Here is a 24606-nt window from a genome sequence, read left to right as displayed (position 1 = left end):
TGTGCTGTTTCTGGGTTGTTTAGCATGGATTTGATCTTCGATTTGATTATATGTCACCGTGAGATCTTTAAGCTATAGGGTCACTAGTAAATTTTAAAAATAAATAAAATAAAAAATGACAGGCATCTGTAGCAGTCTGCTACGAGGCATGGGAAATTTATGAGTCAGGAAACAAAAGTCTACCCACACCTACACACACACACACACACACCCCTACACCTTGATTGTACATTTATTCTCATTGTTGCTCCTAAATGTTCTCTCTTACCAGCTTAGCTGCGCTGTTGCACTTTTGAAAAGACGGGACTGTATTTTTTCTCCATCGATCTGAGCATATTGCAATGATGCAATTTAAGAGCAAAGCTGGCCAGTACATCTCCTCCACTGCATCAGAATCTGTCTGGTCAGATTGCCAATGAATCTTCCTGCACAACTGGTGGTGAACATTTCTTTTTTCCTTGAATTATGTTTGCTGCAGGCCATATTTCCTGGCCAGTCTGTTCCTCAGGGGAATGGAGAATCCTGCACCTTTTTTTTTCTTTTTCTTTTCATTCTTTATGGTTGTCTTTCCCTGATTTCCCAAGTGATGTCTGCTATTAATTCTCAGTCTCAGATGAGTCACTTACATTATCTCTGCAGCTCAAGATAGCCAATAGTCTCTTAAGATGGCCTTGTTACATTAAAGCGAAGAACCAGGGTAGGATCTAAGTTTGAGGGGGTCCTCGGCAAAGTGTTATCTGTTGACCCCCTCCTATGGCAGTGGGAAGGGGGTGGCTGTAGGCTTACCTGGCAGTGACAGCCATTTTAATTTCCCACATTTCCCACAATGTAGCATTGTTCTCAGGCATTGTGGGAAATGAAAATAGCTACCTGCTTCTACTGCCACCAGAAAAGTCCATTGCTGGGGGCCCAGGGAAAGCTTCAGTGAGGAGGCATTGAACTAGTGCCCCAGCAATTCTCCAAGGGTGCAAAACGCTGTCCCTGGGCCTGGTAACAACTACATAGCAGTTGGGTTGATGACAACCCAACTTGCCTAATTCTAGGATTTGGGTGGGGGGGAGGTGTATCAGGGCCATCAATTCATAAGATTTTTAACTGATTAAATGTCTCTTAATTTTGCATATTGCAAAACCACAGTACACCTTATCCTCGTGTTCGTATTTACACCTAAGATTGCTTTAATGTGTAAAGCAGCCCTGAGATTGGCTCCTTACATCAGGGATGGGCAGAAGGTAGATCTCAAGATGATTTGGACTTCAGCTCCCAAAAGCCCCTGCCAGCGTGGCCAAAGGTCAGGAATGCTGGGAGTTGAAGTCCAAAACATCTGCAGATCTGCTTTCTGCCCATCCCTGCCTTACATTTTGTGATGGCTTTGCAACTGATTTTAGAGGGCTAGTGGGCATGACTGGCTAAAATCTGGAGGAGTCAGACTTTATGGATTGAATTAAGACTCCTTACCTTTCCCACCATAATTTGAGTGCTGCCTGATATGAGTGCAAAGCCTCATCTTGAGAGGAAGTGCCTGGCATGTAACCCTCTTGCTGAATAAGAAGTCCTATTGTATGTGTATATTCTTCTGTTTTAAGGTACATGGGAGTGGTTATTATAAAGTCTACCTGAAGAATATCCTGGCTAAAAGAGCATCGAAGAGAAGGTAAGGCCTGTAGTCCCCTCTTGCTTTCATTCCACTTGAGCCCTATCAGCACAGCACTGTCCCAAAATGTGGGGATGAATGAGAATAGGAATTGGGGACGGGGTGTAATGTTGGCCCTGGAGTGTCCCCAGACAGCTGAGGAAGACACTGAGTGGAGAGCATTGGTCTAGAATGGATACGGAGGCAGAAAATTGTGAGCCCTTTTTCTTCTTCGCGGCCGACCCTGCAGTCTTCCAGGCTGCCCTTAAAGTGGGTGTGTTTTTGTTTTAGTTCCTATATGCCTCATTGAAACTTTTTTCCTTCTCTCTCTCCTTCTCTCTCTCTCTCCAGCACCAGCACAGCCAAACCAAGCATACTTTCAAGACTCCAGTTATACTTGCGCTCTTACGTATACACACCTCAGGAAGGTAGCGCATAAACCCCCTCATTGATTGCTTACTTTGCATGCTGTTGGCCACCTGTTCGCAACTGCTCTCTTTTTTTCTTCGTCATCTGTAACTTGGGTGCTATTTCAACAACAACGAAGGAAGGAGCTTCTTCCTGAAGTGATCCTAGCCCATCAGGGAACACATAAGCAACATGATGGTGTCAAGTTATGCTGCCAGTAATGTAGTGTTGGTGCAATAGAGCCAAATCAAAGTGAAGGTAGTGCTCTCTCCTCTCACTCTGAATGGACAAATATTTCCATTCCATTTCACAGCCATCCTGAACAAAATCGGGGATGGGGGATGCATTTTGTGGCCTCCACTTTGACTTGGCCTTGTTGTCCTGCCTATTATCCAACTCTAGCAGGACACATTTGGCTTAGTAAGTAACAAGTGTGCAAGCCTGTTTCTATTTTATTTTATTATTTTGGTTTTCCTCTTATCCCACCCCTTAGAATATTTTTGAAACATCTATTTTCAATTTTTAAATTTATACAACAGTTAATAAACATACACAAAACAACAGGCTTGTACATGGTTCCCCCATGTATGCTGGAAGCCAGTGTATTTTTAAAAGAATCAGAATCAAGAAAACGATGGTGAAAGTATATGAAGGATGCATAAGGTTTGTCCCTATAGATCTTTACAGAAGATGCCGTTTGTGTGTGTGTGGGGGGGTGCGTTATGGGACCTTGGGACACATATCTTGATTACTTGCTGCAATTGCTTGGGCCAGCCCTGTTCTCTTCCATGTGGGGCTGTAGAACATAGCTGCTCATGAAGAGCACATGTTGTTGTTGTTATTATTATTATTAAATTTATTAATCGCCCACAAATTTGCACACGAATTTGTGGAATGGGTAACATGTGGCTGTAGGATGCTTTGGAAGATTGTGGATAAGCCCTTCTGTGTACATCAACATACACAAACACTTGCTGATATGTGACTGTGATTCTGGGATTGCAGGCTTCCGGATCCCTCTGAAGCTGGCCCTCTCCCTAGCCATGGCTGTGATAGCTGTCTACCAGGTAACCTATATCTGAGTTTCATCTAAACCCATTCAGTTCTTTCTAGCTGGTTTACCAGCCTCACCTGCAGTCTCTTGGTTTGCAGGTAGCCCTCCTGTTACTTGTGGCATTCATCCCCAACTTCCAGATTGTGAGATCTGGAATGACAAAGGAGGTGACTGCCCTCCTCGTCCAGTTTGGCATTGTCCCTTCTGAAAATCCTGCAGGTATCCCTGGAGACAAGGAGTTGGCAACATTAAAACACTACATCTGGTCACTGGAAGGTGAGTCTTCTCAGCCTTGGTCTTGCAGCATCCATTTCTCTGCTTGTTAGGCTTATACTAGAGACAGTTGCAGAGTTCAGAGAGCCCAAGTACAGGAACAGAGAAAGGGGCATAGAAACATCACATTGTTGAGATGGGATGTGCATATGCAATATGCAGGGCCTGTTTGTTTTTGGCCCCCAAATCGAGAGCCTAAATAGTTTAAGGACGGACCGTAGCTCTGCAGTAGAGCATATGCTTGGCATCCAGGTTCAATCCGCAGCATCTCCAAAGGGGCAGGTGACAGGGAAGACCTCTCTTGAGACACTGGAATGATGCTGCCAGTTAGTGTAGATAATATTAAGATAGAGACCCATGATCTGGCTCATTACAAGGAAGTATAATTTAGAGAAGAGACTAATTCTTCAGTGGCAAAAGCACATGCTTCACATGTGGAAGGTCCCAAGCTTGATTCTTGCCATCCCAAGACAACTGCTGGAAACCCTGGAGAGCCGCAGTTGCCCCTTTCTATATACAGTATTCATTGTTTGCAGCCTTCCCTAACTTAGTGCCCTCCAGATGTGCTTGACTGCAATTCCTATCATCCCCAGTCAAGATTACCAAATGATCAGGGTGGCTGATCAGAGCTGCAGTCCAACACATCTGGAGAGCACCCCATTGATGAAGTCCGATCGCTTTTGTGCAGGACTGACATCAGGGGTTGGCATGATTGGGCACCTGTCAAGGCCCATGCTCCAGTGGGGGGGGGGGCATTTAGCAAGAGCCTCCTGGATCTGTTCCTTCTTGCCATTGCCACCTGCTTGCTCACCCTCCTTCTCCCTCTGGCCCTGAAGTAGTGAGCAAGCACACAACAGTCACAGTGAAGAGGAGGAGGAGAAGCAGCTGCTGCCACTGACTGACTTATTTTGTTAATTATTTATTTATTTCTTACATTTCTGTCCCACCTTTCTTCCATCGTGGAATTCAAGGTGGCTACATGTGGTTCCCAGGTGGTCTCGCCTCCAAGCACTGACCAGACCCAGACCTGCTTAGCTTCAGCAAGGTGGCTGCCTCATGTCCCTTCAGTCTATGCCCTGGAACCATTTTGCCCTCTGTCTTCTGAGTGAGCAGGGTGGGGCCAAGATATGTTGATGCTTGGGACAGTCAAGGTGCCCTTGCCCATCCCACAAACAAGAGCCAACTAGATTAGCAGCTGAACCTTATTTCAAAACTGGCGATGGGGCAGAGTCCTCTGCTCCGTGGTGCCCACAGCCCCATTCTCCTCTGACACCTTGCCACCATTTGGGCACACACAGAGAGAGAGCATCTGCTGCTTGCAGAAGCTGCCTTACTTTGCCTAATGGTATGGCTGGTCCTGTGGGACTTGACATGAGCAGGCAGTAGCAAGAGGAGGAGGAGGAGTCGAAAGTGGTAGCAATAAGGAGGCGGTAGACACACAGGAGCCGCGGTGGCTTAGTGGTTAAGACGCTGAACTGCAGACTGGAAGGTCGGCAGGTCAGCAGTTTGAGACCCGAGTGCTGCGTGACGGAGTGAGCTCCCGTCTTCAGTCCCAGCTTCTGCCAACCTAGCAGTTTGAAAGCAAGAAATTGCAAGTAGATAAATAGGTACCGCCTCGGCGGGAAAGGTAACAGTGTTCCATGCACCTCGGTGTTCAGTCATGCCGGCCACATGACCACGGAAGCGTCTTCGGACAGCGCTGGCTCTTCGGCTTAGAAACGGGGATGAGCACCGCACCCTAGAGTCGGACACGACTGGTTGGGGACATCTTTACCTTTACCTTTTTAGACACTCTGAGGTGTGGAGACCCAGATAGAGAAGGGGAGCTCTGAGGGCACCCAAGGGCTCCCAAATCTGGATCCAACACTGCTTTTATGTAATACAGTTGACCAAGGCAGAATCCTGCCCTTTTATAGATCTTTTGCTTTGGGATATGGTTTGGCAGCTGTGCGCTCCCACTCTGTGGTGCTGGAGTATGCTTCAGTTTTGTTTGTTACTTATACAAAATTATAGCATACATATATTACATACATAAAATTATAGCATACATATATATTTCCTATATATTATATAGGAAATGATATTGATACAGTTCAGTTCCAGTCCACTAACGTAATTCCACACAATAAAATCCATGCCTTGATCTGTTATTCAATATTCAGCCCAACCATATGGACCACTTGTTCCTGCTTTTCCCAATGCTGGGGAAAGTTCTCAAACTTCTCCATGGCTTTTTTTCCTACTCTCCCTTTTATCAAACAATATATGTTAGTTGCTAATGAGGGACCAGCATTTTATTTTCCCACAATTAAATTGAAGTAACATTTTCCTCCAGGTTTGTGGAGCTATTGAACTCCTGTTTACAGATAGGGATGTGTGAACTGCCCCCCCCCCCCCCGGTCTGGGTTCTCTGGGCACCTGCCCAGCCCGGATTCTCTGGGCACCTGCCCAGCCCCTCCCCTGCTCACCAGTCCCCAGACTGCACCCCAGACTCATCCTGGTGGCTTTGTCGAGCTCTGCTGTCACCATTTTTGAAAAATAAGAGAAACGCTCATCTTTGCATATGTGCGAAAATGCACATTTTTGCGCATACGCAAATATGCACATTTGTGAATATATGCATTTTTGCAATCACCATTTTATTTTTCAAAAAATGGTGACTGCAGACCTTGACAAGGCCACCGGGGTGAGTGCAGGCTGCTCACCAAGCACGGGCAGGGGCAAGCAGGGGCAGAGGCTCGGGGATGCGGGCAGGGGGCATTCCACCGGACTCCCGGACAGAATTGGGCACCCATACCATCCCTATTTAAGATGAAAAACTAATTCAGTTTCCTACTTACTGTCAAGTTCTCTGAAATCCCTTAGAATTAATCTGCTTAGGATCTAGCAATCCAACTATGCCTGTTATTTCTGTAACTTCTTTGGGAACTGAGTTATTGTAAAAATTATTCTGATATTTTAAGAGTGAGCAGTGATACAACTCATATTACTGTTCACTCTTAAAATATTGGAGTACTTTTTATATACCACTGTTTTTCCCAAACAAACCCATGGCCTTGATATTGCACTGTTGTCTTTGAACGAGGACTCAAGAGACTATTATACAAGATATTCATTCATTCATTCATTCATTCATTTGATTTATACAGTGGTCTTTGCCTGCCATTGAAAGGATAGCAGAGAGGGAGTGAACCTAGCCTCCCTTGGGAGAGAGTTCCACCGGGACTGGCCACCAACATAATCTTCATGTCTAATCATATGTGTATTACTTTAAAGAAGCGAAAAGTTCTAATAGAGAAGGCTCTCTCTTATGTTGCCACCAAACGCGTCTCTGAAGGCAGCGGTCTCAAAAGAAGGGCCTCTCCAGAAGATCTTAAGGACTGGGCAGGCTTGTATGGGAGAAGGCAGTCTTTTAGGTAGCCTGGTCCCAAGCCATATGGGGCTTTATCGGTCATAACCAGCTTTTTGAATTCTGTCTGGAAACAGACCGGTAGCCAATGAAGCTGTTGTAACAAAGGAGTCACATGCTCCCTGCAGCCAGGCCTGGTCAACAGTCTGGCTGCAGCATTCTGGACCAGCTGAAGTTTCTGAACAGTTTTCAAAGGCAGCCACACATAGAGTGTGTTACATTAGTCCAAACGGGATGCAACTAAGGCATGTGTGACCATGGCCAGATCAGACATCTCTAGGAACAGGCGCAGTTGATGCCCTAGCCTCAGCTGCGCAAATGCTAAAATTATGCTTGCAGCATTCTCTCATTGCCTGGATAGTTTTCCTCTGACAACGACAAGACAAAGATTAACACTGATCCAAATGTGTATTTGTCCCGTTGCCAGGCTGCCAAAATATTTTATTTGCATTTTTGAAATCCTAAGTTTCTAGTCCTTGTGTCTGCAGGGGCTTTTCTGGAGCTCAGAGGAAGAGATCGATTCTGGGCTTTGGGTCACTTGCAGTTAGGAGCAGAGGCATTATGTACGGGTCTGTGGGAAAAGTAGAACAATTTCAAGGGTGTTCCATGGCATGCAAAGTCTCTTGTAACTGCAGGATGTTACATTTGTGTTTGGGTATTGTTGATTTTTAAAGTGAATTAGTGAAGCATTCACCTCTTTATTTGCAAGGCTGGCCCATGTGCCAACAACTAAAAGTAGTGGTAGATGCCAAGAAGCAAGGGGAGGAGGAGAAATGCAGCCAACAGTCACCCCCCCACAGATGCTGGCAATTCACAAAGACTTCTAAGATCTGCTGGAATGGAACAGATGGCACTGAGTGAGAGGAACTACAAAGGCACGGTGTGAAGAACGGGGAGAGGAAATTCAAAGCCCGTGACAGGCAGGCAGGCAGATGGACTGTTGGTCCTGCCGCCTCCAGCTAAAACAGCTTCTTCCTTGTGATAATGGCCTTGTCTCTTTCCACTGCACATAGGATAGTGTAAGTGCACCTTTACAAGGGAAAGATGCTCACATTCCTTGTCTAAAAGACCACACTGTCAGTGTCGCTGTTCCTTCATCCAGGCTATCAGTGCAGTCACACCTGTGGCATCTTATTTCTGCAGTGGTGTCTTTGAAAGCTCTTAAGTGTGTCCATTTGTGTTTTTTTAAATAACACACATCCAGTAAAAATGCAAAGGATAGTTCAGAGGAGGAGACCCTCCGGCCTGTGGGGCTAAGCCAGCAGATGGGTGCCCAAGGCCCTGGTGGAGGACCCACCTGGGCCTTGGGGAACCTCTGAAGAGAGTGAGCATGGAGCAGGGAAAAGAAGAGAGGCAATCTGGGCAATGGAGGAAGAGAGCTGGTCTCTGTCTCTCTCTGCCATCCAGCTCACGCTCCTGTGCAGGGAGAAAAAGGCAGTCATTCTTCTCCATGCACAGAGAGGTGATCTGGATGCTGAGATCTGACTGAGTGTGATTTGTTGTGCGTGCATGCGTGTGTGTGTGAGAGAGAGAGAGACAGACAGACAGACAGACAGACAGACAAGAGATGAAACCTATATCGGAGTGGCATGCCAGTAGTGGGGGCAGCCCCTCCCTAAGCAATGGCCCCACGCAGTGTTGGCATGCAGCCCTTAATATGCTTGTCTAGAGCCAATGCCGCCACGGTTCAATCCCTGGCATCTTCAGGTAGGTCTGGAAAAACTCCTACCCAAAACCTGGGCTAGATTGCCCAATGGCCTGACTCAGTATAAAGCAGCTTCCTGTGTTTCTATTCTTTGCAGGGTGGGTGTGCTGGACTCGATCTGTTTGTGTCCCTCTCCATCCTGCGATCCTGGTGTGTGTGTGGGTTCTGATGAGCAGCAGTCCTTTGAGGATCCTGCGATCTTTGTTGTTCGGATCAATGATACCTCTGCCCGCTCCTGTTTTTTGCAGTGTGCTTCATCTCCTCCCTGGTCATCTCCTGCCTGTTGACTTTCTGCATGTTGATGAAGTCCCTGGTGAAACACAGGTGAGAATGTCGATTTCTGCATTCCGTTGTTCCCAGACATAGAGAGCATAGGCTAAAGGCCGCTCAGTAGGTGACCCTCAAAACAGGGCGTCAGGGAGCCTTTTTTCAGTTGAGGGCCCCATTCTTTCAGGGGTCATCTGTTGGGTGGGTCCAGGGCCAGCAGGGCGCATGGCCAGACCCAAAGGGGTAGAACCACCGCTTCCTCCCCCCTTTCTGCACCACTGTTTCAGATTAAGAATATCACACTTGTATCTGTATTTTGATTAAAGATTGTCATTGTGACTTGTGTTCTGTGTGTGTTATGGTTCCCTTTTTACATTAATATATATATTTTTAGAAATCACCCCCTGCCCTCCAGGAGACAAGAAGTGACTGTTTCCTCTACATTAGTTACACTCTAATGTAGACCACTCTACATTAGTTACACTCACATAAATACCTTTGCCAGTGGTATTTAAACAGAGGCTGAACAGCCAGGAGCCAGCGTGGTGTAGTGGCTAGAGAGCTGGACTGGGAGCTGGGAGATCCAGGTTCTAGTCCCCACTTGGCCATGGAAGCTCACTAGGTGACTTTGGGCCAGTCACAGATTCTCAGCCCAACCTACCTCACAGCGTTGTTGTTGTGAGGATAAAATGGGGAGGGGGAGGATAATGTAAGCCGCCTTGGGTTCCTTGCAAGAGGAAGAAAGGTGGGCTATAAATGCAATAAATAAATAAAATAAAATAAACTGCCAGGGATGTTGTAGCAGCATCTTGCATTGGACAAGGGATTGGACGAGATGATATCGAAAGTTGCTTCCAGCTCTGAAAGTCTATGAACATAAAATCGGGATGCGTTTGTAAAGAAATTGTACTATTTCCTTGTGGAGGGAGAAAGCACTGAAGGGTACCACCTCCATTGAAATCTGAATGTTTATCTCTCATCAGTCTTCCATTGATGGGCTGGATCCACAAATGAATCACTCCCAGTCTGAAAGTTGCACCACCACTAGCTTTTATTCAAGGATTTATTTTATTTTTAAGAAAAGGAGAGTTAGCTCTGTTACCAATAAAACATGATGGCGCTCCAGCAAAATATCCTACTCCCGTTCATTGCTAAGGTTAGAGTACCACTATAGCGTTGCAAGTGAGACCTGCAACAAACTGTTGCAGTGTGGAATGCTCCTTTTGGGGATTCCAGCCAGCCCACTCCATTACTTGTCCCCAACTCCCATGCTATTTTCCATTCCTTCCCCCAACGGTCAGTCATGGCCACTGAGCATGCTCAGTCATTGAGCTGTTCTGATGCCTCCCCCCACCCATTTCAGGTTTCCTCCCTACCTAAAAATCATCTGTACTTCTACAGTGCTGTTGCCTCTCTCTTGTGAATGGGTGGTCCCGTTTTGGATATGTAAAGGATTGGCACTCACAGCCTGAAGATCAGAAATAGAGTGAATGATGGGAGTTTTAGGGGGTGGGGAAATGTTAGCCCACTTTCATTGCTGTTCTTAACCCCATTTTGAGGGATTTTTTAAAAGTACTCTTACTTTTGGCTCAATCGTGTCTTCCCAGTTTCTCCCTCTCTCTGTTCACAGGATTAACCTTCAGTGTCTGTACCGAGGGGCGGTCATAGATGTTTTCTACCCTCCCTGCAAACTCCAGCCTTCCCAACAGGCCCTCGTGTGCTGGATGTGCTTTGCTGGCTTCCAGGCAGCATTTGCATGCCTAGGTAATGATGGGATGTTACATCAAAGGACTGGATGTGCCTGATCTCGTCTGATCTCATAAGCTAAGCAGGGTTAGCCCTGGTTAGTATTTGGAAGAGAGACCACCTGGGAATCAGGATTCCTGCATTGAACAGGGGTTGGACTCAATGGTCTTGTAGGCCCCTTCCAACCCTATGATTCTATGAGATCACCCTTTGGAGGGGAAGGGGCGAGCAGATGAATAGAGGAGGGAGGAGCTCAAAGGGGTTGGTTAAAAGTGGCAGAAGAATCGTCATAGCAATAAACAAGTGGGATTTGCCAAAAAACATTGCAGTGTAGAGTGTTCAGGGTGGCCGTGCCGTTATCCAAGATAATCCATTCTGTGACTCCTTTTCCAGGATAATCCATTCTGTGACTCCTCCCTCCTCCTGTTTTCTGGTTCCCCACCACTGCCACCCCACAGGAGTCAGCATTCCGTGGCCGCTAAACATGCTCACTCTATATTTAGTTAATTTTTCAGTTCTTCCCACCACCACCTTTTAAGGGTTTTTTTTCCTAAAGTTTTTATGTTCTTATGTCCTCAGGCCATGGTTGTGGGCTTCCCATAGGCATCTGGTTGGCAACTGTGGCACCAGGATGCTGAACTAGGCAGGCCAGCACAACTCTTCATGCACCCTTGTGTAATACAGGGTTTTTTCAAGGCCAGCACCAGGGGATGGAATTGCCAGGTGGGGCCAGCGTCAAGGGTGGGCATGGTTGGGCACCTGCTGGGGGACCCACACCTCCAGCAGGGCCCACACCTCCAGCAGGGGCCCACTGACAAGAGCCCCCTAGAGCTGCTTCTCCTCTTCACCGGTACAGTCTTCTTGTTCACCTGCATCTTGCTCTGGCTCAAACAATGAGAATGAGGAGGAGGAGGAGGAGGAGATGTCACTGCCCACTTGCTCCCTGGCTCTCTGCCAGTCAAGCAAGCAAGAGGTAACAGTGGTGAGAAAGGGGAGGGGGAGCAAGAGCAGCTGGTGATCATGGTGGTGAGAAGGTAGACTCACTGAGGGAGGGGGGCCATTGAGGGTGTCTCGCTCAAGGGCCCTCCAAAACCTGAAGCTGGCACTGTTGTCAGGTGCCTGCCAAGTCCCATAGCTCTCCTCCTCCTCCTGTGTTTTGCTGTCTCTGTTCTCCAACCATGCAAGCAGAGACAAGAGCAAGGAGGAAGGGAAGCAAGGAGAAGTTACATCGGTCATAACCCGCTACGGCACTGATTGTGCATTCTTGTCTCTGTCCCAGGTCTGCTCATCCAGCACATCGTCTTCTTTGTTTGCACTGTGGGTTTCACATTCCTGGTGGCCATCCCCCTGCAATCTGGCTCCAACATGCCCCTCTTTAAAATCATGGAGAACATGTGGTAAGAGTGCCTCAGGCCTGGGTGCAATGGACAACATGCCCGAGCTTATAGCTGCAAGCTGGGCTTTGAGAAAAATGGCAATATCTAGAGCAAAGGAGGACACCCTCTGGCCTGTGGGACTAATTTGGCCAACAGCCTTGCCCAATTGAGGCCACAGAAGGTTGAACACCTTTCACGGGCCACACCCCCTTTCCAAGCCCCGCTTCTGGCTGACCTCTGAGCCTGGACTTGGGGAGAGGAATCTTCACATTATCTATGATCAGAAATTGGAGATATCATGGGGATTCTTCTCTCCAAGTCCCTTCCTGTGCTGCTCACACCCCAATCAGGATGTGAGTGGGGAAGGAAAGAGGCACTCTACTCAACTGGGACTCGTAGGGGCTAGTTCCTGAAAGCATCAGGTGACTTAGTTTCTTTGCACAGGGAGGACAGAGGTCCTTGCCTCTCCCAGTATGGGGAAAAAAACAGTGGGTGGTCCATGATAATGTCATCGAAAAGGAGGGACTTTGAGCAGGGCCACACCCTCACGATGTCATCCAGCCAGGTCCAGGGGAGCATTCTGCCCCCTGGACAAAAATAGGTGCCCTCTAATGATCTGGAGAGAGAAATATTAGCCTGAACTAAAAGTTCCCACGGATGTAGCTAACCCAAGCAAAAGTCAAATGTACTTCTGTAAAGTTTTGCCACTTGGATTTAGAGTGAGGAATTCCATTCAGGGCCATTTCCCATCTCTCAAACATTACACTAAAACACAGAATTTCCCCTTGCATGTCTCTTGGTTCCTGTTAAGGCAGAAGGCATGGGAAGGGCTTGGTTGGAACTGTGGCATGCAGAGAGAAGTGGGTTTGTGGAAGGGCAAGTCCAGAGGCGGCTCTATATATGGGGCGAATGGGGCATTGACTCCCCCCCCACCTGTCCCCCACCCACTTGTAGCAGAGGGATCCCCCAACAAACAGGTACGTTTGCTCCAGTGCGCAGCTGACGAGAGCCATGCATGATCTTCTGCAGTCCTCCACCGGTCCCACCAGCCCCAGTGGGCACCATCCGCCACTGCACAAGTCTGGGGCCAACCTTGTATGGGTGAATGCTGAGAAAGTATTTCATCCCAGCGGAAGTGCTCGATCAACAGAAATGCCTGGATCACTTGTGACACTAATTGCTGCTAGTCCCGTCCATGCCGTAGACGCACACACTCGCCCCATAGTACAGTCAGAACTGATTTAGGCTTCAATCCTATGCCTGCTTATTTGAGAGTAAGTCCCACTGAACTCAATGGGGTTCACTTCTGAGCCAACATGCATAGCATTGAATTGTTAGTTAATCACTTGAATCACAGAGAAGGCACATGAAGGGCAGGGGGGAAACTTAGGTAGACATCCCCGTTTGCTGCTCAGAACCCAGGAGGACGCCATCTTGCAAAATAGCCACTGTTCTGTTGTCTGTCTCCCTGCTGGATAACCTAGAAACATAATCTTCATGTCTACTCATATGTGTGTTACTTTAAAGAAGAAAAAGGTTAATCTGGAAAGGTTCTAATAGAGAATTCCCTTCCTCCTTGCAATCCTACGACTGCCAGGATTCCTAGAGAAAGAAAACATGCCTGGTTAAACTGACTGCAGTGCAAATCTACCCTAAGACAAACTGGACACTTAAACATTTTTGCTTTTGTCTAGGCCCTTCTGGTTGTTGTTGGTGCTTGCTGTGATTGCACAGAATCTGTTGACTCACTACTATTTTCTTGAGCGCAGCCATCTTCCCAAGGAGCTGACCAACAGGTGACTGCTGGGAATACACATCCTTTTAGAACCGTGACAATGGTATTGCACCATCACGTGGGTGGCCAATTGTGGCTTCACTTTAGGGATGGTCATCGCAGGGAAATCCAACCTTTTTGGGGCTCACCAGATTTCCCTGGAGCCCCAGCTCAGCTTGCATTTGCGAGTCGAGCCATGGGCTTTTCCCCAAAACCTGGGAACTTGGTCAGTTTTTCTCTCTCTCTTAAATCTCCATTTATGCAAATTGCAGCCACAGCTTGTATAATTTATGCAAATTTTGGGCATAATTTGCTTAATTTGTGCAAATTGTGGCCATAATATGTTTGATTTTGTGCAAATTGCTCATGCTATTTGCACAAATGAAGCCTATTGCAACCACAGTTTGCACAAATTAAGTAAGTGGCACTGACATTCTTGTAAGTTTTGCAAATTGCAATTGTAATTTGCATAAATGGTAATTTAAGGAAAGGAAAACAAACCTGAAAATCTGCAAGCTGGCCCGACTTTATGCAGATCGAGTTAGGCCAGTTTGTGGGTAAGTGAGCTGGAGTCCAAGGGGGTCGAGCTGCTTGAAAGCTCTGCAACATTTTATTGCAGGGTCCCCTTGTAAATAAGGATGATTTAATCTTGACCATCACTGTTCTCCCCCTGGGCAGGCGAGCTCTGTACATAGTGACGTACCTGCTCTTCCCAATCAACGTGCTCGTTGGGGTTTTGGCTGGAGTTTGGAGGATGGTCGTGTCTGTGCTTTACAACATCGTCCACTTTTGCCGGCTAGATGTAAGCCTCCTGAGCTGTGGTGTTGAGGCCTTTGATCCAGGTAAGCAAGGTGCAAGCCCTCCGACCCCTTTCTGCCCTGACCACAGTGGTGTAGTGGTAAATTCTGAAGTGCAGGTGCTCATCATGGCAGCTCCCGTAGCCCCCAAGGACAGCTGTGCGCAAATGGCCTCTCAAAATTCTCTAGCCTATTTGTGGGCAGAGGAATGGGGGGGGGGACAATTTCACCAAATTTCTCCTAGGGAGGAGAAATTCTCCAGCAGTTTCTCACAGAGAGGGCTCCCTGTTGGCAGGGGTTGTAGCACAGCTTCTTTCTTTTTTCCTAAGGGTTTTTGGTTTATTGCACTGCTCCTGCAAGTGGCAACAGCATCAGCTGTGAGGCTTCCACTTTTCTGAGGCAGAATTTTGAATTCTTTTGGTTTTTGAGCTTACCTAATCACTATGAGGTGGCCAAGGGTGCCGTGTGTGTTTTCCCTCTGTATTACACATCTGCCCATTGCTCTGCAGCCTCCCAGGCTGCCTGCACTTCTTGAACTGGAAAAGCCCCATGGGAGGAATTGCCTCATGATGTCTTCCTCATGGTAGCTTTAATTGAAGCGTGGGAAGCCGAGGAGGCTACAGGCTGCCACAGAGATTATTGTACAATGAAAGACAAGACGATGATGCACACTCCATGGCCATCTCATAAGTGAAGTAAGGATGAGAACCCCAAACCCAACCCATGAGAATTTCTCCAAAATTTCTCCTCCTTTCCATTTCTTTTCAAAAGCAATTTCTTTTCTATCAAATTGAATGAGAATGGTAAAAAAAAATGTGAGAGATATTTTCAGCACAGCTTTAATATCAACAAACCAGTTGGAGCAGTTTTCATCCTCGCCAGGAGCAGGTCTTTGTAAAGCAAATGGGTCTTCAATGCCCATTCAGGACCAAGCCAGCCCAAAAAACTTTCCAGTACAACAGGGAACGATATGATGCTGGGAACATCCATTTCACAGCTACTGTGAGGATTGCAGCTTAGTTCAGAGGGAATTCTGAAAGGGGGTGGCTGGCAGATGACATTAGTGTCCCTGCTGATAAAAAAAAAAAAGGCCCAGTGCTTCGACCCAGTGAACCCTTATTTTATTTATTTATTTACAATATTTGGATACCGCTCCCCATCCAAACAGATTCTGGAGTGGTGAACACAAGAAGTACAGTAGTAAAAAAGATTAAAGATTAAAACACCATATTAAAATTATTAAAAAAAACAGAATGCCAATAGAAACCGTAGCTGGTCATTTAAGGAATGCTTCCTGGAAGCAAACTGTTTTCAGGAGGCGCCAGAAGTGACACAGTGTTGGTGCCTGCCTAACCTCCAGGGGCAGGGAGTTCCAAATAAAGGGGGCCACCACACTGAAGGCTCTTCTCCAGGTGGACTCCAATTGGGCCGTAGATCCATGTAGAACCACCAGGAGCATGCCCTCAGATGACCACAGTGATGGGGCAGGTTGGTAAGGGAGAAGGCACTCTCTCAGGTATCCTGGTCCGAAGTTGTTTAGGGTTGTCCATTGCCAGGAAATATGGCCCTTTGGAGGCTCGCCAGATTCTGTGAAGCCCCTGACTCGGCTTGCATCATGAGCTGAGCTGTGGCTTTCTTATGGAAATCCAGGAACTTTTTCAGGGGTTTGGGTGTGTGTGTGCTTTGCTTAAATAGCAATTTGTGCAAATGGCTATTTACACAAATTAAAGGAAAATGAAAATCTGCGAACTGGCCTGACTCAATGCAGATCAAATAGGGCCATTTCACGGGAAAGTGAGCCAAAGTCTGGGGCGGGGGGCAGTTGATAAATGCTCAGCGAGCTCCACCCCCCAGGTTCCTCTGACATCCCTAGTTCCATCACACCACCGCCTGCCTCACTGCTTTCTTCCTTTCTGTCTCACATCACATGCTCTTTCTGATGAACTGCACCAATTTAAGTAGGTGGGGTGGTCACTTGCAACACAACATGATTTGCACAGCTTCAAGCCGCCAATTAAAATGGCTCCAGTGGAAACTCAGAGGAGCCTTGGTTGCAGAAACAGGGATCTCTGCACAGGGCTGAATGTCTAAACCGGGGGTACGTCACCTAGTAGCCTCCAGATGTTTTGAACTGCAATTCCCATCAGCTCCAGCCAGCATGGCCAATGTTCAGGAATTATGGGCGCTGTAGTCAAAGGATCTGGAGAACACAAAGCTGCCTATCAGTCAAAATGTTCATAGCTACCCTGGAATTGTTTACTCCAGTTGGTCATTCTGGTTTCCCATTGGCCAGGTCTTTGCCTGAACGTGGTCTTCTCTTGATAAGGATGAGAAGTTTTGTGAGGCAAGGGACAAAAAGGATAACTGCTCTTCATACACCCACAAAACCTTGAGCTTTATTTATTTGTTTGTGTGTTAATTTGTTGCAATGTAATATCCTGCATTTCCTGCAAAAAGCTCAAGGTGGGAAATGTCTGCCTTTTTTCCTACCCACAACCTCGTGAGGTATGCTAGTCTGAGAGAAAGTGACCAGCCTAAGGTCACGCAGTGAGTTTCATAGCTCGGAGGTGGGGGGATGAACCTAGCTCTGTCCAGTCTTCGTCCAGTACTCTGACCACTAGGGCCACGTCGTCTCTCTCATTTTCAAGCAAATGTGTTTGGAACTGAATTGCAATTAAGGCTACCACCTGATTAAGATAGCATTAGGGCCAAACTAGACATTCTTTTAAAAGTGTGGTTAGCAATTGGGAATGTGCTGTAGCTGAGTGCTTTGCATACTTAAGAACATAAGAAGAGCCCTGCTGGATCAGACCAAAGGTCCATCTAGTCCAGTATTCTGTTCACAAAGTGGCCAACCAGCTGTCGACCAGGAAGCCACAAGAAGGGCATGAGTGCAACAGCACACTCCTGCCCATGTTCCCCAGCAACTGGTGTACATAGGCATACTGCCACATAGCCATCAGGACTAGTAGCCATTGATAGCCCTCTCCTCCAGGAATGTGTCTAACCCCGTTTTAAAGATGTCTGTGGCCATCACCATATCTTCTGGCAGAGAATTCCATAGTTTAATGGGGTCACAAAGAGTCAGACACAACTGAACGACTGAACAACAACAACAAAAACAATAACTATGTGCTGAATCTCCCACCAATCAGCTTCATAGGATGTCCCCAGGTTCTAGTATTACGAGAGAGGGAGAAAAATGTCTCCCTATCCACATTCTCCACACCATGCATGATTTTGTTCACCTCCATCATGTCTCCCCTTACGCACCTTTTTTGCAAGCTAAACAATCCCAGCTGTTGTAACCTTCCCTCGTAGGGGAGATGTTCCATCCCCTCAATCACTCTAGTTGCCCTTTTCTGCACTTTTTCCAGCTCTACAATGTCTTCTTTTAGCTGTAGTGACCAGAACTGTACACAGTATTGGAAGTGTGGTCAGACCATAGAATTGTATAAAGGCAATATGATATTGGCAGTTTTATTCTCAGTTCCTTTTCTAATAATCCCTAACATGGAGTTTGCCTTTTTTACAGCAGCCACACACTGGGTCAGTTCCCATCTCCAGGTACGGCTGGGAAAATCCCGTGTCTGAAACCCTGGAGAGCTGCAGCCGGTAGCGTGGGGGAGAAGAGGGCTGCACTGCTCCTCAGAGTGGCCACTGTAGACAATACAGAGTGGTCTGACTTCATTGACGCAGCTTCCTAGGTTCCATTCCTTTGGATGCTGTGACAGTATATGGCAGCTAGGAATGTCTGTTGCCAGGAAATCCAGCCCTTTGGGGGCTCGCGTTTGCAAGCTGAGCTTTGTGTTTTCCCCGAATTCCAGGGGCTTTTTCTGTATTTTTTTTAATTTGCAGGAATAGACATTTGCACAAATTGCAGCCTCCGCTAACAGAATTTGCATGAGTTTCAGCTGTGGTTTGCAGAATTTGTGCAAATCGCAGCATCCATTTGCAGAAATGTCTATTTCCACAAATAAAAACGCATACGGAAAATCCGCGAGCTGGTCCAACTCGCTGCAGACCAAGTTGGGCCAGCTGGTGGAAGACAGAACAGAGTCCGGGGGGGCGGGGGGAATGCCGCGATAAGAGCTTATCAAACTCCACCCCCCCCAACGAGATTCCTCCAATATCCCTCAGATAGATAGATAGATAGATAGATAGATAGATAGATAGATAGATAGATAGATAGATACCAGGTCCAGATTTTCTGTGGGAAGTGAAGAAGTGGAAGAAGCAGTAAGGAAAACGCAAGAGGGTTACAAATGGAAACCCTCCTGAATAGAATTCCACGAATGAGGCAGGGCATGATGAAAGCACCAAAGATTACCAATGGAAGAATCCCTTCCTTCTGTTCTCCTCCTCCGGCACATGCATGCTCTTTGTGCATGCATACGCTCATGCTCTGCTATATGCATTTTTACACATACGTAGTGCTTCCGTGTTGTTTTTCTTCCCTTACACCACCCACCCAAACTTCCAGGCTACCGCACTTATTGCCGCTACTTGAAAATTGAGGTCAGCCAATCACACCCGGTGATGAAAGCCTTCTGTGTCTTGCTCCTCCAACTGCACAGCCCCCAGGGGCCGGTGGGGCTCCAGCCAAGAGGTGCAGAAGAAGGTGAGAGGTACTTTCTGTCCTACTCCCCAACCCCCAGCCGTGTTGCCGAGGCTGAATGAATGTGGAGATGCAGCCAGGCAGACCAGAGAAGCAGCGTTCATTTCCCTGGAGGTGGGAAGGATGGGCTGTGACCCTGTGTTTGCAGAAATAACAGCCAGCTTCTCTCTGTCTCACTCTGTTGTCAGTGGCCGCCCATGTGGAAGATTTCTCCTCCACTATGCAAGGAACACTTTTCCATCTCTTTTCATATAGATCCTCATGATAAAGAGACTGGGGTGTTGGGAGGGAGGCAGAAGAGGAAGAAGCACCGGCCTCTGTGATATTCTCTAAATAATTTCTGGTGTGGGTGGAGGTCGGTGAAATAAGTATGCCTCTTAGGTACCCATTAGTCTTCCTTTGACACGCACATGCCTAGACATGTCTGTTGCTTGGAATTCCGTCTCGCTTTTGGCTTGACAGAGTTCTGCAGGGTGCCTTGCTCAGCTTGCATTCATGGACCAAGCTCCAGCTTTTTCCCTGAACTCCGTCAAGCAAACCATAATTTGCGCAAATAGAGATTTGCGGCTGCAATTTGTGCAAATTTGCATAATTGGGGCAAATAACAGCCACAATTTGTGTCATTTGCGTAAATTATTCCCCACCAAAATCAGAGCCAGCAGCCTCCACTGGCCACAACTAATGGTGAGTTCCACCTCAGAGAAACAGCTGGGGAATTTCTCCTTCCTCTGGAGAAAATTCAGTGAAATGTCCTTCCGATTTCTCTGCTCACAAATAGGGTTGGAGAATTTTGAAAGGCCGTTTGCACACAGCTCTAGGACAAGGCCTATTTTTCACTGAGGTTGTAAAGTAAATCTGTGTCTGGGATTTACTACTTCAGATTGAAAGTTCTTCCAAACAGCAGATATGATATAGATCCCCTCACATAGAAAGCTAGCATCTTGGGGACATGCTAGCTTTCTATAGACAGGGACTGATTTTTGCATGGAGGAGGAGTCCATAATCTTCAGTCTGAAATGATACAGCCAGACACAACCTGACTGCCACAGTAAAAACTAGGCCCTGTTTTGACCTCTATATGGTTATAATCATGCCATGAAGTGAAGCCTCATCTAGGGTTTCTGAAAGGTGATGACATAATATTGCAGGCTTTGAATTATTGGCATGCATCATGCTCCTCTGCATTAAAAAAAAAAAATCCATGAAAAAAAAGAACTACATGCTGCCTTTTCCCTGAAGTGCTAGTTTTCTGTCTGCAGGGAGATCTGTTTGCATACAGGAGAACTGAATTACATGAGCTCCCCCACCTGTTGAAGTGATGCAACCTCCATGAGAATAAGGATGGGCATGTATCCTACTTTACAGAGGGCAGTTCTCTGTTTGAAGGCTTGTCCTGTCAAAAGTCCAGTTTAAAGATAAAGAGCCATAAGAATAGGGATGGCAGAGAATTCTGCCACGGATTCCAGTGAGGCCGGATTCTTTAGAATCCGGCCCCCCGGAATCCGTGGCAGAATGGCCTCCTGCCCCCCCACAGAATGCCCCTGGGATGGCACTTACCTGGGGCGGATTCAGCAGAGGCTCCGGTGGTGGCTCGGGTGGCTGGTCTCCTGGCCAGCCGCGGCCGGGCTGCTGCAGCCGCCATTGCCATCCTTGCAGCCATGATAGGCTACGTAAGAATTTACGTAGCCTATCACGGTTAACACCGCCGCCATTTGCGTTCCCTATTTTTCGCCATTTTAGCCTACGTAAATATTTACGTAGGCTATTACGGTGGAAAAACGGGGGGGATGCAAATAGCGTAGTGGGCGCTATTTGCGTTCCTTTATTTTTGCTGTTCTAGCCTACGTAAATATTTACGTAGGCTAGAACAGCAAAAAATAAAGGAACGCAAATAGTGTCCACTACGCTATTTGCGTTCCCCTTTTTTTCGCCATTTTATTTTACGTAAATATTTACGTAAGATAAATCGGCGAAAAATAGGGAACGCAAATGGCGGCCGCCATAGCCGCCACCATTTGCGTACGCTGCGTTTTTTTGGGAGGGGGGTTAGCCGTGGTAGGCTATGTAAATTCTTATGTAGCCTATCAAAGCTGCCTGGCTGGATGCAAATGGCAGCCGCTACGGCAGCCACCATTTGCGTCCGCACCAGCCCGCCCGTGGCCAGAAATCTGACTGCGGACGACCCTGGCCGGCTGCTCCGCGGCCTGGCCATGGAGCGGAGCCAGCCATCGAGGATTCCGGGGAGGAGGAGCGGATCGCCTCCCCCCCCCGTCAAGGATTCCTGGGGGAGGGACGGAGCGCCTCCCCCCCCCCACCGCGAAAGATTCCGCGAAAAGGTAAATGAGTTTCGTACATCCCTACACACGAAAGGAGAACAGGGGCCTTGAAGTTCCCCATCACTAGTTAGAACCCAGACAATAGTAGACTGAGCAGGCATGCAGATCACCTGGTCACCCCTACTATGGTGAGATGCGTGGTATTTCTATTTAAATGACTGTAATCATTTATAAAGTTGCATCGAGACTAAATTAGCATGTGCAAATGTTATGCAGATTGGTGTCTTCTTTCATCCTCTTGTCTGATGACTGATAAGTACAGTGGTCACTAATGAATCCCCAAAAAAGAGGAAATCTGTCACCAAAAAAAGAGGACACCGATTTGCATTTGATTTGCATATGCAAATTTATATGTATAGATGCAAATTTAGAAATAATTACAGTTGTTTAAATAGAAATACCATGCATCTCACCATAGTGTGGAAGATCATGACCTGAGTGCCTTGCTTAGTCTGCTGTGGATGGGCAATTTCAAGGACTGGACAGCCCTGCAAAATAGAGGACACCTTCAAAATACAGGACAGTCCTCTGGCAGCTCTTCAAATAGAGTACTGTCCCCTGTGAAAGAGGACACCTGGCCATCTGAAGTGGCCATCCTAATGACTACAAACTTTGGAATATTTCTGCATCTTTCCTATGCCTATGTGACAGTGGACGGGTTCCCTGGGTTTTTGTCAATGTTTTCTCGTTATCCCTTTTTTCGGCAGGGGTCAAGCTCACGCAGCCCAAGAAAGCATCGAAGTGCAAGCAGAACCATGCCCGGTGGTGCCTGGCATACACCCTCCTCAACAATCCCTCCCTTCTGCCCTACCGAAAGGGGGTTCTGTCAGGCACCACAGCCAACGGGGTGCTGGCCAGACCCGTGAAGCCTTGATGGGATAGGCAAGACTTACTCAAACCAATGGACTCAGCAACTGGGAAGAATCTTGTGTTTCTTCACATCCCCATGCCTGTGCCTTGCTCTTTTGTGCCTCTGTCTTGCCCTCTTTTCATAGCATTATTGCAAGGCTGTAGCCTACTCACCCTGAGATGAAAGCCCTTTTTTCCCCTTCTGGGCACAAGATGAAACGGACTGGCAGTGGCTTGAAGTGGAGGCAAGCTGACAGCTGTGTTGACCCAAAGATGTTGCTTCTGCTTTCCCTCCACTTCTTTCTCAACATGTGCCTCCCTCTTTTCACTATAGTGTATATGGGAGGCTTGGCAATGCTGGTCTTCAAAATGCCAAAGTTTCTAGTCCTTCTGAAGTGAAATGTATTTCCTAGGCCTTGTTGGTTTGGTTTGTAAAAAGCAGGGGATGGGGGGAGAGAAATCTTGATTACCACCATGCCGTGCATTAGGAAGACAATAATAAAAGCAGACCAGAGACTAGAATCATGCCAAAAAGGGTGCATGAAGGATCCAGAAATGTAGACAATGAGCTTCCTTTGGAAGTCAGAAGGGGGTGTGTGTGTGTGTGTGTGAGAGAGAGAGAGAGAGAGAGAGAGATCTTGTTCTGGACAGACTTTGCCTTAAGAAATTATTTGTTTTGCTTTGCTTTTGAAACTCCAGTGTGAATGCAGTTCCAGGCTGCCTGTATGTTTAACAAAACCAGCTCCATTTTCCAAAGGGGGTGAAAGAGTGAATTATAGCATAACTTCTAAATGGAAAAATATGTTTCATCCTCTGTGTCTAATATTTCTGCTAATTATTCCTGGGAGCTGTGAGGACAAGTGGTGTGTTTTTTCTCCCTCTTTCTGATGGATAATTCCCCTCCTTCCCTTAAGGAAGGCCATGTTCAGTTATTTTCTTTCTGCGCCCTCCCCTGGAACTTAGATGTTCAGTTGCTCCTCTCTCTTTTCTTCCCCTGGTTGACTGGGGCAACCTCTTCTCCCTCCCCCCCCCCATTTTTTGTTAACCAACCACTTGGCCTTTGGTAGTGGGAGCTCACCAGGTAAGGTAGAGCAATCATAGAATACATACTGTTGAACTCTCTGGGTGAGAATAATAATAATAAATGAAGTGTCGTTGTTACACCTTGGTGGAAGGCTCTGTGTCTGCGATGTTCATGTGCATCGCTTTCACCCCCTAATGCCAGCGGAGAGCCAGGCCAGGGAAGCCAAGTCTCTGCTGAACAAAAGTGTTGGGGGAAAGTCAGTGGATGCTGTTGGCTTCGATGACAGCAGGGTGATGAATCTGCTCCAGGTTTCAGTCAGAACCAGTCAGAACTCTAAAGGAGCTCTCCAAGCACCTTGGACAGCTCCTTCAGGCTTCCAACTGAAGCCTGGAGCACATTCACCATCCTGCTGACATCGGAGAGAGCCTCTACTGGTCTGAGCCCTCAGGCTTGAAGAGAGGCCCCCACATTTAGTCAGGTCTAAGTGGATCTGAGGCCCCACCTACATGGCACCACTTTCACTCTCCATCACAACTGTGCAGCATTGCAGCTTCAAATTAGCTTCTGGGGGTATATACTCGCGATTTACTGTGCACTTCCCTAACAGACTCTGCCATGCCCTCTTTTTTTTCCATCATACTTTAATGCTCAGCTGTGCAGTCCCGTGAGCACGGGGGTGAGACACTTCAGTGGCTGTTTTGTATTTGAGGGGCTCAGCTGTGTCTTTCCATCCCTTTTGAGGTAATAAGTGGGTGTTTTGTGCTCCTGCATTTCCGCGCCATCTGTTTGTCATTTCTTCAGTGATGGTTCGCACTCACAAGCATGAGTGGTATGTGCCTACCCTTCGCTCCAAAATGGTGTCCAGAGCAATGTTGGTCCTCCACCAAGACCTCCTCCTACCCCCAGCCCTTGGGCACTGAGTCCAAAAGCAACCATTGCGAAGATACAAAGCTGCAAAAATGTGCAAAAGTGTGATTAAACAGATGAAAATGCCTCTCTGTGCCTCTGTAACTACTAGCGATGGGCGGAACCTGCTTACCTGCTGTTCCGGGGGTGGCGGCAATCCATTCCTCCCCACCCCCTGGAATCCTCTTCCGCTGGCTCTGCTCCGCAGCGATTCCGCAGAGCTGCTGGCCAGCTCCAAAGTGCCAGTGATACGGCTACCATGCTGTATCGCTGGTTGAAGGGAGGGAACTGACTGTGGACACAAATGGCATCCTGGGCAGTCACTTCCCTTCAACCAGCGATATGGCATGGGGGCCATATTGCTGGCAATCCAGAGCCGGAGGATCTGGCTGAAGAGGATTCCTCCTGGAGGTGGGGGTAATCCAGCCTCA

The 24606-nt window shown here is 47.4% G+C and overlaps 1 protein-coding gene across 2 annotated transcripts in view; it reads left to right on the top strand.

Annotated features, from left to right (window-relative positions):
• STRA6 (signaling receptor and transporter of retinol STRA6) overlaps positions 1-24263 on the top strand; it is a 66443-nt gene extending 42180 nt beyond the window's left edge. Inside the window, exons 8-18 of one of the 2 annotated variants that reach the window (XM_084816408.1) lie at positions 1587-1654; positions 1985-2061; positions 3047-3108; positions 3194-3371; positions 8731-8806; positions 10380-10513; positions 11775-11892; positions 13566-13667; positions 14324-14487; positions 18926-19063; positions 22104-24263. In XM_084816408.1, the coding sequence (XP_084672534.1) occupies positions 1587-1654; positions 1985-2061; positions 3047-3108; positions 3194-3371; positions 8731-8806; positions 10380-10513; positions 11775-11892; positions 13566-13667; positions 14324-14487; positions 18926-19063; positions 22104-22270 (1284 nt within the window). In that variant the 3' untranslated portion in view covers positions 22271-24263. The remainder of the gene's footprint in view (positions 1-1586; positions 1655-1984; positions 2062-3046; positions 3109-3193; positions 3372-8730; positions 8807-10379; positions 10514-11774; positions 11893-13565; positions 13668-14323; positions 14488-18925; positions 19064-22103) is intronic. The other variant, XM_084816409.1, reaches the window with a different exon arrangement.
• The last annotated feature ends 343 nt before the right edge of the window (positions 24264-24606 follow it).

Source organism: Heloderma suspectum, chromosome 11, assembly GCF_057233095.1.
Source record: "Heloderma suspectum isolate Gila_16-S chromosome 11, 16-S_ref, whole genome shotgun sequence".
NCBI classification, from domain to species: Eukaryota; Metazoa; Chordata; class Lepidosauria; order Squamata; family Helodermatidae; genus Heloderma; species Heloderma suspectum.
This window is presented reverse-complemented; position numbering and strand designations above follow the sequence as displayed.